This window comes from Plasmodium gonderi (genome assembly GCF_002157705.1).
Source record: "Plasmodium gonderi DNA, contig: Pgo-contig_223, whole genome shotgun sequence".
NCBI lineage: Eukaryota > Apicomplexa > Aconoidasida > Haemosporida > Plasmodiidae > Plasmodium > Plasmodium gonderi.
The window spans coordinates 627-17,060 of record NW_021629137.1 but is presented as its reverse complement, the minus strand read 5'-3'; the positions used below and the strand labels follow the sequence as shown (position 1 = coordinate 17,060).

General features: G+C 18.3%; 3 protein-coding genes across 3 annotated transcripts; all 3 read right to left on the bottom strand.

Annotated features, from left to right (window-relative positions):
- Positions 1-2,059: 2,059 nt before the first annotated feature.
- On the bottom strand, positions 2,060-3,509 carry PGO_002110 (variable surface protein; the record flags this gene model as incomplete). Its single annotated transcript, XM_028691071.1, has 3 exons — positions 2,060-2,164; positions 2,369-3,343; positions 3,483-3,509. 3 exons carry the CDS (start codon positions 3,507-3,509, stop codon positions 2,060-2,062), a joined length of 1,107 nt encoding a protein of 368 aa, XP_028546872.1.
- A 5,294-nt stretch (positions 3,510-8,803) lies between these two features.
- PGO_002105 (variable surface protein) lies at positions 8,804-9,994 on the bottom strand (the record flags this gene model as incomplete). Its single annotated transcript, XM_028691070.1, has 3 exons — positions 8,804-8,965; positions 9,091-9,828; positions 9,968-9,994. 3 exons carry the CDS (start codon positions 9,992-9,994, stop codon positions 8,804-8,806), a joined length of 927 nt encoding a protein of 308 aa, XP_028546871.1.
- A 4,840-nt stretch (positions 9,995-14,834) lies between these two features.
- Positions 14,835-16,111, bottom strand: PGO_002100 (variable surface protein; the record flags this gene model as incomplete). The annotated part of the gene is made up of 3 exons (XM_028691069.1): positions 14,835-15,005; positions 15,133-15,951; positions 16,085-16,111. The coding sequence occupies 3 exons, from the start codon at positions 16,109-16,111 to the stop codon at positions 14,835-14,837; spliced, it is 1,017 nt and encodes a 338-aa protein (XP_028546870.1).
- Positions 16,112-16,434: the final 323 nt, after the last annotated feature.

The window sequence follows — 16,434 nt, the reverse complement described above, 5'->3', positions numbered from 1 at the left end:
AAAATATTATTAATTTATAATTTATTTGCATAAAATGTTATAATAAAGAAATATATATTATTTAGAATGCATAATCGTTTTCTAATTGTATTAACAAATAATAATATTTATCTAAATAATATGAAATATTATGATATTCAGAATAATGTATAGATCGTAATGCGTTCTTTATGTTACATAATACTAATGCACTGTAATAAATTTATTATGAATGTGCACATAAAATTCAATACATGTATATATATATATATATATAATAACATCTGTTCTGGTGCGTTATAAAAGCATATTTATATAGAATTCTTAGTAATCTATTTGCATATATATATGTATTAAATAAATTTATCGAAATTACAACTTATATATATTATATATTTTTTCACAATGTATGCTATGTCATGAAATATTTATTTATATTTTGTTTTTAATCATATAAATTTTTAACAAAATAATACAAATATAGAGTAATAATCGTAATTTCAAGGTATAAAATAAATTTTTTATATTACATATCGTAGATTATTCTATAATTAAATTATATATTTATATAAATGCCATATATATATATATATATTTGATTATTCTATTTTTTAGTATTATTTCAATCATTGTATCATTTGGTGATATTTCAAACATGTTTAACTATATGAAGTATAATAATATCTTTTGGTTTATGAATTCTGTATATGCAAATGGTTTATTTTGTAAAATATTTTATACTTTTATTGGTGTACAGAAATATCTATGTTAAATATTATGCTTTATGTGATAAATAAATTGAATTGATATTTTAATATGTAATATAGTTTATATATGTATATTAAAAAAAAAAGGCATCTATGATATTGTAATAATTTTGAAAAAAACATTTTGTTTGCTATGTATTAGAAATATATGAGAATGTACATGTTGTGACTGATTTGGTAAACATTCCTTTAATTTTCTTATAATGGAATTGTAATGTTTTTTACTCATCTGATATAAAATATATTATTAATAAATATCTTGAAAATGTTAGAAGTTCTTAGTGAGCTTATAAGAACGATGTTTGAAATTAAAAGTATAAGAATGACTTCTGGAACAATACATGATATATTTAATAGAATATTCATTTTTATATATTACACTGTATTATTTTATCACTATATTAGTAATTTTTTTTAGAAATATAATAATAAGAAGAAGAGTTATAATGTTACTAATAACATTAATAAATATATGTTAATCTAGAAAAAGGTATTTAAAATATGCATACTAATATAGATATATTCTATGTTATTTTTTTCTGCACACAAACAAAATAATTATAACCTATCTATTTGTTAATGAAAGCAAACGTCTGCTTTAACTACATAAAAAAAATAAAAAAAAGTATTATTTTGTTTTTATGTAATTAATTAAAAAAAATTATTTGTTTCCTGCATAATTTGTAATTTATTATACAAAAAAAATTTTATTTCCTCTCTTAATTATATTTATGAATATGATTATATATGTATATATTATATGTTTTTTCTGTTTTAATTTACGTTTTCATGAGTACGTATTTCATAAATGATATGATTATATATATAGAATACAAAAAAAAATTAATAAATTTTTTTTTTAATTATTAAAAAAACTTGTTACTACAACATATAATAAAGTGTGTATAAATAGTAATTAGCCCAATATGTAAATATATGTATATTGATATATAATAATTAATGTATATTTAGAAATATATAAATTAACTTATGTGATAAGGATAAAACTAAATTCATAAATATTAATATGTGCAATTTTGTAGCAGTATAGTATTAATAAAAATAATATTTAAATTTACATAAAAATGAATTTTTTATAATCATATAAAAGCAATAATTTAGGAAATATATATAAATAAATATTAACTTTATAATAATAAAATGTACAAAATAATACAAGAAGGAACCCATCATCATAGACTCAAGAGTATCAACTAGAAATCCTTAACATATATGGATATTCATATAGTTATACATGTTCATATTTATTATTTTACTATTTCTGTTAATTTGTATTATAATATATTATTTTATTATATATATTTAAAAATTGTATTAAAAAAAAAATATATTTTTTTAATAATTTTTTTCTTTATACACATATTATTATACATTCTTATTTTTATTTTACAGTAAAACTAATTATTCTACATTAGCGAATAGTTGATAATAAGTGGTCGTTTCTTTTATACATATGCAAACTGTGATTATATTTTAGATGTATATGTTATACTTTTTTTCTTCCGAAAAAAGAATACGCTTCTCAGGTTTCTGTATTTGATGTTGATCTGATTTGTACATCAAATATTTTATCTTTATTTTTTTTCTTTTGATTAAAAGACGCCAATTCTTCCAGAAACTTGTAAACTAATATAGGAGAGATAATTTAATGAATTCTTAAGTATATATATTTGATGAACTAATTTTTTAAATATATTTAAAAAACAAAAGACACATAATTTTAAATTATGAATAGAATTCTTATTAACATTACATAGATACAAAAAAATTACTCCTATAACTATAATAACAGATAATGTTACTATTATAGATTTCATAATGCTATTATAAGAAGTAGCATGTGTAGAAAAATTGGCTTCAAAATTCAAAAAATCTCCTTGTATGTGTTCCCTTTCTTTATGTACATTGCATTTTTTTGTGTAGGGTATAGACTTAATATTATCCGATATTGTATGTAAGTTTTCTTTGCAAAATTTATTTGGTCCCAACAACTTATCTTCAATTAGGCATCTAATAATATATAATTCATTGAGAATAAAATTATCATTTTCTCCGATATCAGTTTCCATTATTTTATTATACTTATCAATCAAATCATTTAAATACTTACATGTATATGATTTTCCCATACTATATTTAATTGATTCAAGAAAATTCTCATATAAATCATACATATCATATAAATTTTGTATTTTTTCGAATAACTCTATTTTCATATTGTTTATTTTCGGTAAACATATATCATATATATAACCAGAATTATTATATTTAATATAATCCTTCAGATTTTTAATTACGCCTTCTTTCTGTGCATGAAATCTGATTCTTGGATCTTTATTTAACCAGTAGTTAATAAAACTGCAACATTTACTGTTATTACATGAATCATTTGCTTTAAAATACTTTAAATATTCATTTATTCTCTTACATACATCATAAAACATAGTTTTATCCGTATTATCAATAATAATAGATTTAGATCTGAGGAATTCATCAACTTCACTCTTATTATCTGCAACATTTCGAGTATCTTCTATTATTTTTTCAAAATCATTGTAATCCTTCAATGTGCAATACTAATGAAGAATTATATAAATTATAAATAATACTTATATTTATAAAAAGTTTAAATATCTAGATTTATTGTTAAATTCTTCAAAGTGGTTATGCACATAATAATACATTATTCAATTTTTTTTAAGTATATAACAATACGGTTTTATCACTTACATCACTTGACATTATATTCGTTAAAAAAAGAAACAAATGATATATTATAATTATATTCTCTATGAATATTAAATTGATACAATATTAAAAAAAAATATATATCACATATATTTCGTATTCTATCATTAATTTTAAAATACATTAATATATTTCTTTTAAAAATAGTATTTATATTAATACGTATGTATATTTTTTTAATATCCTGTTAACAATTTTAAAATCAGAGATTGTTAAATATGAAATGAAACTAATTCATTAATGTATATAGTTTAAGATATATATATATAATATCTATATGTACAAGAAAATGTTATATGTATATATATATAATTTATAATTATATTAAACTTCTTACATATTCAATTATATTATTACATGTTAATAATGAATATTCATTGATTAAAGTATATTGTAAAAAAATATTTATAATTCTTTGAATACACATAACATAGTGAATATTATGGAATGAATTACCGCATTAAATGTTATGATACTTATTTGTTTTAATATGTAATAATAATTTTAGTTTTTTTATTATGTCTCTGTATTTTCATATTAATTATTCACTACTTTATTGTGTTCTCATACTATATAATAAAATATGTTTTATTTAAAATATATTTATATATTACAAATAAAATCATATTTAAGTAAATAAAACGTAAGAAGAAAATTAAACCATATTTCAATACAAATACTTTCACAAATATGGGATCCATAAATTATTATATAAAATTAACTAAAATTTAATTCTCTTATCTAATATATAAGTCGAATGTTTGAAATAAATGGCAATCCGTTCTATTGAACTATATGTTTTTCCTAAAATAATTAATTATTTTTGCGAATATTGTAACTCATATAAAAAGAAATACACATTATTTAATGATATATAAAAGTAAGGGAAAATAAATTAGGCATAGATTAAATAAAATTCAAACATGTATTAAACCTCCAAATTCTTAGTAATAGTTTTTATTAAGACAAAAGCATATTATAATACATTTAATCTTATAAATAAAAATATATTTTAATTAAATAATTAAAATATATATAATAATTATATATATCAGTTAGAATATGTAAAATAAATGGCATTATGTACATTCTAAAATACACGCATAATGTGTGTATAAATATGCCTCTATTAGAATTATGCTCATACATGGGTATATTTGTTAATATGCATCAAAAATATTATAATAATATTATTGTATATAATATTAATTAAAATGTATTATATAATTAGAGAAAATATTATATAAAATATAGTTTACTATAATATAGGAGTTATATATTTTTATTATATTACATCATTTATTATTCGTGATTTGTGAAAAATATCATAAATATATTCAAAAAGAATAATATGATATTATAGGGTGATGCATGAATGTTTATTTAAAAAATATATTCGATTGTTATTTATGTATTCTGATAAGGGGAATTCATATTGGGAATTTTTTAAATTATATATTTTTTTTTATATATATTTATATAGCCTTTTTTTTTATGTAATAATTTTATAAATTAATATTAATGATTCTTTTTTTGTTAGAAGTAACAATTTTATAGATATTAACATTGTATAGAATATGTAATTATTAATATAATAATTAATATATTAAAATACTTTAATTTATTATTAATAAGAAATTGTAAAATTATATATATAAATATAGTTTATTCTTTTATTATAATGAAATATTATATAAGAAAATATTAGGTAATTATTACTTTTATGTATCGTTGAAAGCATTTTAAAAAATACCAGAATAATTAATGTTTATATACTTTTATTTACATATTATTTTTTTTATGTATACTGATATGAGAACTTTATTACTTTAAAAATATAATGAGGAAAAATATATTTAATATATGCCATATATGTTTCGCATCTTAATCGAATTATTATAAATTGCTTAAAATTTTTTTATTTTTACCTGTTCACATGTATAATACTTTATATTAAATAAATTTAATTTTTTTTGTCTTATATATAATATTGAATGTTATTTAGTAAAATGTGAAAATAATAATTAATTCATATCTTAAATCGTAATTTTTTTTTTTTTTTTAATATATTTATCTTTAAAAATGATAAAGTATATTAAAAGAATAATACTACACTGTAAAAAATTTTAACAGTAATAGAAAAGTTTTTTCAAATTTCTATTATGAACTCATATTTTTTTAAATATCACAATAAATAAAAATATTACATTTATTTTCTAAGTCTTTTTGTTCTATGATATATTGATTATAATAGATATTACATGAAATTGAAGATTTATTAATCCTTTTATAAGTTAACAAATTTATATATGTAGTTTATAAAAATAAATTATGTATTAATCTTATATTTTTATAAAATATATAACCATAGTTATAATTACATTTAAAATTATGTAATAAATTTTACACGAAATATTTAAGAAAACAATTAAATCATTTGTTATCAATACATTTAATTTTGAAATGTTACTATAATATATAAAACATTCCTACAAGTAACATGCATATTGATAGTAAAGAAAACTATTTTTCAATTTGATATTTCAAGAAGCAAATAATAAAAATTTAATTTATTAAAACATTAGTCTAATATATATTTGTATTTACAAAATTAATACAGTACATTTCAACTATTGTTAAATCATTTTTTTTTTTAAGCTTATATTATAGCATATATGTAATTCTGAAAAGATATGTTTTCTAAAAGAAAATATACTTGGTGATATTTATTGCATAAGAATATTTATGCAAATAAATATAGAATAATAAAATATATTTATTTTTCAAGGATTTTTTTTGCGCATCATATTTATGTAAATATTATATTTAGAGTATGTTCTGCTTAAACTACACATACATAATATTATTATAGAACTAGGTTACTATTAGATTATTGCAGCAGGGTGTCCATTAATTACTTGTTCTTATGATATATTAAGAAAAGATTAACGAGGAATAATATGAATAAAATTATATCTTGCTTACCAATGTTATGAGATTTAATGATTATTATGAGTTACATATATATGTTGTATAGGCATGTATATGATATAGATTGATACTAACTAATAACAAGTTTTTCTTTCATTACCAAGCAATGGCAATCTCGATAAAGACATACAAAACATAATTTTATGTTTTTATAAATATGAGATCTATATTATAAAAATTTAATATAGTTACATTTATTTGTATATTATTTGCTTAAAGCTATTTGTAACAGCTATTAAAGAAATATAAGTATATTAAATTTTATTGTTTAATGGATTTTATATGACAAAAGGCAATTCTTAATTTATAGGATCACTGCATAATATACTTAGAATTAGGTAAAAATAGAAAAAATACTTATGTATTCTTTGCAAAAATAATTAGATATTAATTTATATATTATTTATAAATAATCATCATCAATTATTATAACATATTACACATACATTATTTTGTTTCATAAATATAGTAAGATAAAAAATATATAAATGTTATTGTGAAATATTGTTTAATTATTTAATAATTATTCAATTATATCAAGAGAAATTTAAGAATCATATACTCAAGTTGTCTTCTTCAATATCATTTTAAAATTTTTCCTTGTTTTTCTTCTTATTTTTGATGCATTTAATTTATAAAACCTGATACAACTGCAGTTAAAAAATTTAGTTATATTGTTAAATATAAATATATTCATAAAAAAAATTAAAATAAAAAACAATATAATATGTATTCTGAAAAAGATAATTAATTCAATGTTACAAATAAATAGTGCATTGTAATTCTATGAATTATAGGGTTCTAAATATTTTTTCTACTATTAAAAATTATGTATGTATTATACAAATAAATTATGCATACACAGTATATAACTGTATATATTATGACATATTATATATATAAATGAATGAAAATTGTATATAATCATGAAATTTTAGAAAAGATTATATTTTGCAGTAAAATTCATAAATAAATTAGAATTATTATAAAATATGTATATATATAATATGATGTTTATATTATGTATTTCAGTGAATAGATATACATATAGTTCTATTACTGAATTTTTTTAATTTGAATTTAATTATAAAATTATTGGAATTATGTTCTAATAATGTAATATGTTTAAGGTTTATAAGTGTAATTCCGATTTATATATTATATATATTTTTTTATTGTATAAAAAACAAGTTTTATATAGATTAGATTATGAATTTTCTATTATGTTTTTTAATGATTGGTAAAATCATTTACTATGCATCCAGGTTTTTCATATAACATGAATTTTTATGTTTATATTTTTATCAATGCTTATGTATTATAATATTATTTGTTTATGGTACCTTTATAGCAAAGAATAATACAGTGATCTTTGAGAATATGCACTTAAATTTAATATACTATATATATATTGTCTTCTAAATATCATAATTTTAAAAAGTGTATTTAACAAAATAATACTTATATAATTTAAATACACAATAATTCTAGCATTTATATATATATAATAAAAGAATTCAAATTATATTTCTATTTAAGGAATTTATGATAATATATGACATACATGATATATTTAGTTATATTTTGAATTACCTATGTATATTTTACTTTTATTAATGTTATTATATTACAATTGTACCAATAAGAACTACTTAAATTTATGTATAAATAATTCTTATCCGTTTAGTATATAATATTTAAATAACACAATTATATTAATCCTAAATTTGAAATACTAGAACCTGTAAAAAGTTAAAAGAATTTTCCGCTTAATACATATATATAAGTATATAATTACTAAAATTAAGAAATTTTATTAAAAAAAATGTTACATATAAAAAAATGTGTTATATTATATTAATGAATATGTCTTTTTTCATCTATATTTATTTCATGAGTAATTTCATTTTTTATGGAAATGCGATATAAAAAGTAGTTAAAAATTAATAAAACTTATGAACATACATAATATATAATAAATGAATGTCCCTATAATTAAACTTTTTTATAATATTGTTAAACAAATGTTAATATATGATTATATATTGTAAATATATTTTTTCTTTGATAGTAGCTTTAGTTCTTTTTTTTATAGGGACAATGTTTAAAAATTCATATTATATATATTTCATTAATTATAGGAAACGTTGAAAAGTTATATTTATGATTTTATTATTACGTTTACTTTTGTTTTTCTATATAAGTATTTTTTTTTTTAACTAAATATATAATTACATTTTTTCTCAAAAACATTTATTTTTCCTTATTCATTGATAAGTATTATGCACTTATTTTTTCTAGTCTTCTAAATAATATGTTATTCTACAGTTTCGCTGATTTGAATTTGGGTATGCTCTATCAAATGTATCCTTTAAATATGAATTATGCTCATATTTTTTCTTCATCCTTCTCCTTAGTTTTCTTACAATTAGTTGTAAAAATGAGCCATAACTTGTATACTGATAAGAAAAAACAATAATTTATATTTGCAAAAGGATTATTAATTGGATATAAACTATATATTATATTGTGTAATATAAATTTCAATTCTATATATATTATATTAAATAAATTTATTTTTAACCTTAAATAAAATAAAAATAATTATTGAAATTGCTATGGTTAAAACACCTATACCAGTAAATGTGCTTGCACCTGCTTCTGAAGAGGAATATAAGCGTTCTGGTGAAGAAAAACATTCAGACCTTTTCTGGCGATAATCATTGTACTGAGGATGAACTTTTTCAAATTCTTCCTTAAAACTTTGGTTGTTATTTACATTATTATACACTTTGTAATGATTTTCATAATCTTTAATAGTTCTCTTAACAATATGACAGCTAACGCGTGGATGTGTAAATTTGTCTTGAATATCATATAGCTTTTGTAAATACTGAAATTTATGATATGTATCATCATCAATATCATCAATATCATTAAGGTGTCGTACGCATACATCTGGTACAGTCATTCTAGTTACGAGCTCTCTTTTTACTCTCATTTTTTCATAACAATCTTTTGTTGATTTGCAATTACCCCCATAATTTTTCATTAGCTCCTTTAATTTGTAATAGAAATATTTGCAACTTGCTTTTACTTTAAAATAAGAACTAGATTCATGGATCTGTATATATTTTAAATACATACAGAGTAAGATACAAGGTGTTTGAAAGATAACGCTAACACCATTAGAAACATTTATTCTATGTTGAAAATCATTACATGTCGGTGAACAATAATTTAACCATGGTTTCCTCAATGTTCCATATTCCAACCCATTAAAATCATAACGACATTGGGGAAATATATTTCTAAAATCAAACTAAAAATAAATGTATAATGTATGTAAAAATTATTACGTTATATTTGTTATGAAAGGAGTTATTGCTTAGTTTCTACAATCTACATTCTTTTAAAATTTCTAATATAAAATAAAATATAAAAAAAAAAATATAATATACTGCATTTTCTCTATAATTGTCTTCCATGATGATTTATTGAAGAAGATTAAAAAATATGATTTTTGGTGTTCTTGTATTATACAATTTTACATATTAAGTGTATTATAAAAATATTGATCTTTTACCACATGTGATAGTGTTCATAATTTATAAAATTTGCAATCAAAAATAATATTTTTGCTGTTTTTTTATTCACATTATGCATTAAACTATTGTAATACTTATAGTTCTTATTGTTATAGATAGAACTTTTTATATGAATACATGTTAAAAGTTTTTTTTTCGTATAATATATATTATGCAATAATATAAAGTAAAAAATGCTATATAATAGAATTTTATTATATGTAATTACTTTATAATAAAATAATCATTACCTATATAAATAAATGATTTATTTATGTATATTATCATAAACACAGAATAGAATATTTATTACATGTGTTAATTTCTGTTTATGTGTTAGCGCCCTAATAAGATATTTACATTTATTTCATAATAATCGCGTATTATAACATGTACAATCTTATGTAAAAAATATTTTGTTTATAATTCTATGATTTAGCTCAATTTAAGCAATAATATTTAAAAATGATATATAATATACACATAGACTTAATTGTGTATATAATCTATAAGAGAATATGATTCACTATAACCAATAATTTAAATATGTATATATTCTTATTTGTTTTTATCTTATACATTTAAGAAACAGATTTTTTTTTTCATATGCACATTCTCTATTATTACTAGCTCATAATCATAAGAGTAAGCATAAATGCAATAAAAATAGTGATAATTTTCTATATACATTATATACTCGGAGATTTTGTAAATATAATACTATAATATTATTTGTATTAAATGATACAAAATGCTAATAAAATGAATAGCCTAATTTTTATAAAGTTTTTTTTTTAGAATACAATAATTTATTTTTTAATAAGTTATTAATCAAAATAAAATTATTTTTTTTTACTTTTTTTTTATATATATTTTTTATTCATATTCTTGCTCATAAAAATAATAAAAGTCATATTTATATGTTATATCAAATAAGAATATTCTAATATCTAATAAATTTATTCTTACATTATATATAAAACTGTACAAAAAAATATATAGTTTTTTTTATATTATTATTCTCTCTGTGTTCATAAAATATATATTTTTTAATTGTATTAATATCTTATTTTTCTTTGATTTAATATTTAATACTAGAAACACATAAACTAACAATATATTTAATGAATATATGATATGATCACTCAAAAGAGTTTAGTATAAATATTATTATTAATAAAAGTGATTTTTCGAAATAATAATGTATAATATTAGGATATTTTTAAAATAATAGGAATGCATTACTTTGTTAATTTTAAAGTGATCTTTGATTAAATGATTATATGAATTAAAAAAATTTCTCTTTTTAGATAATATACCACATCAGGATATAATAACTGTATTGATTATAATATGAATAATAGTATACTATATCTCGTAATTTCTTATACATGATAAAATTATTGATCAACATAATTGGAAAAATTAAGAAGTTAATTTGTTATTATTACAATATTTATTAATATTGTATAATTGATATAATATTAAACTTCAAAATATATTTTGAATAATAAATCATTATATTAAATAAATGATACATAATATATAAAAATATATATAAATAAAATTTTTTTAAAATAAATCATATATATTAGAAAAAGTATATAATATGAACATTATAAAATGTGTAATATAATATATAACCTTTAAAATAAATACACAAAAAGATGAATTAAAAATATACAATAAATATATATATCTCATAATATTATGATATATATATAAACAGTATAATGATAAATGAAATATAGAAATCTATATATTTTGATTTTTTTTATTATAAATATTCCAATTTAATATAGAGTGTTTTCTAAAAATATAAATATATATATGTTATATTTAATATAAATAAATGTGTCATTATATTGAGAATATCTGTGGGATACAATAGCTGGTATCATATTTTCATTCATATTTTTTATTGTAATTCATTATGCAAGATTAACAAATAATTCCTAACATACTTAATATGAATACGAATTTTTTATTTTCTTCTTTTTATTTAATATATACCAACATTAAAAGGTTTTATATAAAAATGTAATCAAAATTATAGTGTTTATAGTCTTTATTTTATAAAAAAATAAACATATGGAAAAGAGTTATTTTATATTATAATAATGCAACGATATAATATAAACTTAATTTATATATTATTTATGTAATAAAACATATCATGTATACCTTAAATTTAAGAATAGCCTATAATGAAAAACCTTAAGTAAGAAAGTATCCTCACAAATTTAGATTTTATATTATTTTTATTTATACTATAATATATTAATGTATATTATATATAACATTTTTTTTCTTAATTCTCTTTCAGCACATATTTTTTGGCATTATTTTTGGATTTTAATGATATTTAAATCTTCAAGACTTTATGTTAAACATATATATAATATATAAATTTTTAGGAAATTAGATATATATTATATAATCTAATTGATTTAATAATAATATTAAACGGGTGGTTTTTTTTGTATACTTATTTAATTATACGAATTAATGTTACTATGCATATTATTATTATAATGAATTTAATAATCTATTAAATGCATGTAATCTATGTTGCATTGACTATAAGGAATGATTGTTCTCCTATTCCCAAAACTGTTTATTAATGTAATTTCTGTTATTTTGTTATACGTATAGGTTTCATATCTTAGTTAATTATCTATTACTAAAATTAAACCATGGTCGCAAGTACAATACACATTTGATTAATAATTATGTTTATTTATGAATAAAATTAAAATGCTTTATTAATAATTTATGAGCATATTTTAAGAAAATTATATGTGATATTATTTGTATTTTCTATCTAGTAATAATTTACATTGTATGATGAAAAATATCCAATGACATCATAACTAGCTTATGAGCATTAATGATGTCAATGATTATATAAAATTATTTTTTCCTCAAAATTAAAATTCATATTGGGATTGACTTAGATTATGATGGTATTTGAACATATTAAGCACATTCAATTTTGTAAATATTATATTTTAACTTTTTTAAACCATCTATATAAAAATTGTTTTTTCATGTTACATAACATTTGAGAGCTTACTCAGTTTATCATTATTAATTATTTCATAATACTCACATCAAAAGAATTTGTGAAGGTATCCTTAAAAGAGGTTATTTTATTTTTATTGAATTCGGTACGTATTTTTTAAATGTATTAAATTTTAAAAATAAAATTAATCCTAGTTTCAATTATTATCATGCAGAATGTTTTCATTCTTTATTATTCAGTAATTATATCGTTACATAATCTACATACAAACATATATATATTACTATTATAATTATATATTCTTCTATAAAATAATAAAGAAATTGATATTTATACTGTTCTACATAAACAATATATTACATTTTATCCAATATACATAATCTCTTATGCCTTATATATATAAATATATTTGTATTTAGTATGCGCGATGTAAATGATTTTTTTTTACTGATCTACATTTACTATATGTTTTGGACCTTTTTTTACCCCTTTATATTGCTGAGGAATATGTTGGAATATATATAAAAGTATATTTATCATTTTAAGTATATATTTATTTTATTTTTAAAATGCTTGCGCATACATTGATTCAATAATAAAAAAAAAAAAATGTTTTTGATAAAATTATTAAGATATAAATAATAAAGTTTTTTTGTGATGTTATAAAGAGTTATGTTATGTGAATTTATTTCCACAATTAAATAAAAATTATTATGTCCAGGTTCAAGTAGAATTGAAAATATTAAATTATTGTAAATGCATAATACATATGCGCAATTATATTATTAATTTAAATAGGTTTACTTGAAATTTAGTCATACGAAACATCTAAATATTATATACTTCTTAATGATCAAAATATTTGTATGATTTATGTTACACTACAACTAATTTATTCATCTGTAAAATATTTGACAGTATAATTAAAATGCATAAAAAAACTAAAAATGATAAATGAATAAATGTTATATACAATTCATATTATAGCGCCTGCTTTAAATATATATTTTTGTAAAATGATACAAATTAAATTAATATGAAATGTAAGTTATTGTTATACTACAAATATATAAAAATAGGCATGTGTAAAATGTACAAATATATATACACATACATTTATTCTATTAAAATATATTCATGTAGTAATGATAACATCAGTAAAAAATATAATATTTGTTGTATATTTTGTGTCCAGTTGTTACATAAATCACAAAAAAAAAAATAATTACCATATACACTCATCCGGAAAATATTTTATAAAAGGAAATATCATTGTTATACATATATATATATTTTTCAGATATGAAATGAATGATAAAGGATAAAAAAATCATAACAGCAACAAAAATCATTATAATAGAAGAAATCTCTAGATATAAATCCTGAAAAATTTCGTTAAAACAATGTAAAAATGTTGATTTTTTTGTATTTTTTATATTTTATAAACATTCAAACTAACATGAAATTCATGATAAGTAAAATTTAGTGTTATTTTATATTTTCATTTTTTTATTTATATATTAGATCATTTTATATATTTTCGTATCATTTTTTTCCTTTATATTGTATTTTATTATATAATTTTATTTTATTTTTTTAGTACCATTATTAGTATCATACATATATGAATATGGAATTATCTAATTTTAGTTAAACAATATTCAGTAGTATAATTATGATTAAATAAAAGTTACATCATCTTTTTAAATAAGCATATTAGTATTTTTTTTCTGAAACATATGATACATTATAACATTTTTCTTTCAAATCCCTTAGATAATGTTTTCTGTTACACATTTCATGTTGGTATGTTTCGTCACTTATATTTCTATTCATTTTTCTCATTCTTGGAAAGCGATTTCGTAAATAATTTCTTGATGCAGTAAACTAATATTAAAAAATATATATGGGTTTTATAACTATAATTACTTGATGAATCCATTTTTTTTTTTTTTAAATATATAATAATATTATCTGTATAAGACAAAAAATTTTAAATAAAATTTTATTTAACCTTATAGATATAATAAAGTACTGTTCCTAAAAATACACTACTAAGTGTGGTTGCTATTATAACATTCATATTAACAGGTTGAATATAAGTAGTTGTACCAAAGTACGAATAATTTGGATTTGAATATTTCTTTAAATATTCTTTTTCTTGAGATTCATTACATTCATTTTTATTCCATGGATTATCTTCATTTTCTATTATTTCTGATAACTCATTTTTGCAATTATTATTAAATAACTCATTATTTTCAATTGAGCATCTGAGATTATTTAACACTTTTTGGAAAGGTTGATCATCCTTATGTTTTTGGATAATATCATTATATTCATCAATGAATTCTTTTAATTCTCTGCAATCATTAGGATCATTATTACCTTCTGAATCCGGATTTAAAATTGTTTCATAATGATCATATAGGTTAAATAATTCATTAATTTTATCAAATTCTTCCTTTTCTATATATTTTATTTCCGACACGCATGTTTTATAAGATAAATCAGTTTTATTAATATCAACATATTTCTTAAAATATTCAAAAATACCATTTTCTTTTGTAGGAAAAAGATCTTTAATTTGGTCTCTAATATAGTAGTTAATATAGTTACAACATTTCCCGTTGTTACTAGGATTATAAGAAGACATAATCTTAAAAAGTTCTCTTATTTCATGACAAATATTAATAAAATTATGGCGTTCTTTACTATCTAGGGGAACTGCATTGTGCTTAATGAAACTATCAATGTGGTTAGAATTTTGTGTAAATGTTTGAAAAGATTGAATAGTATCCCTAAAGAAGATGTAATCTTTCCAGTTAATATACTAATAAATAATATATAAATAATGATGAATCCATATATTATAGAAATCTGAAAAAATAAATTTTATACTCAAATTTTCCATATTGATCAAGTATTATTAAGTAATTTATATATTCCGAAAATTAATAAGGTACCGTTTCATTTATTTCACCAGGTGTCATTATATTTTATCTAAAAAAAAATTTAATTTTATATATAATGTCTTTTTTAATGTTTATTCACTAAAGCACCGCGTAACGATATACATATATTTTCTTTGGTTCTATTATGAATTTTAATATATAATGAAAATTTCCCCCATAGGACTGTTTTGCTTGACTTATTAAATTATATTATCGTATAATTATTATATTTGAGAATTATAAATACAAGTGTACTGCATACGAAATATAAATTAGTAAATATTATATAATCAAATATTTAATAGATATGTTCTAAAATGTAATGTTTATACGATAAAATTATATTACTCTTAAGAGTCATA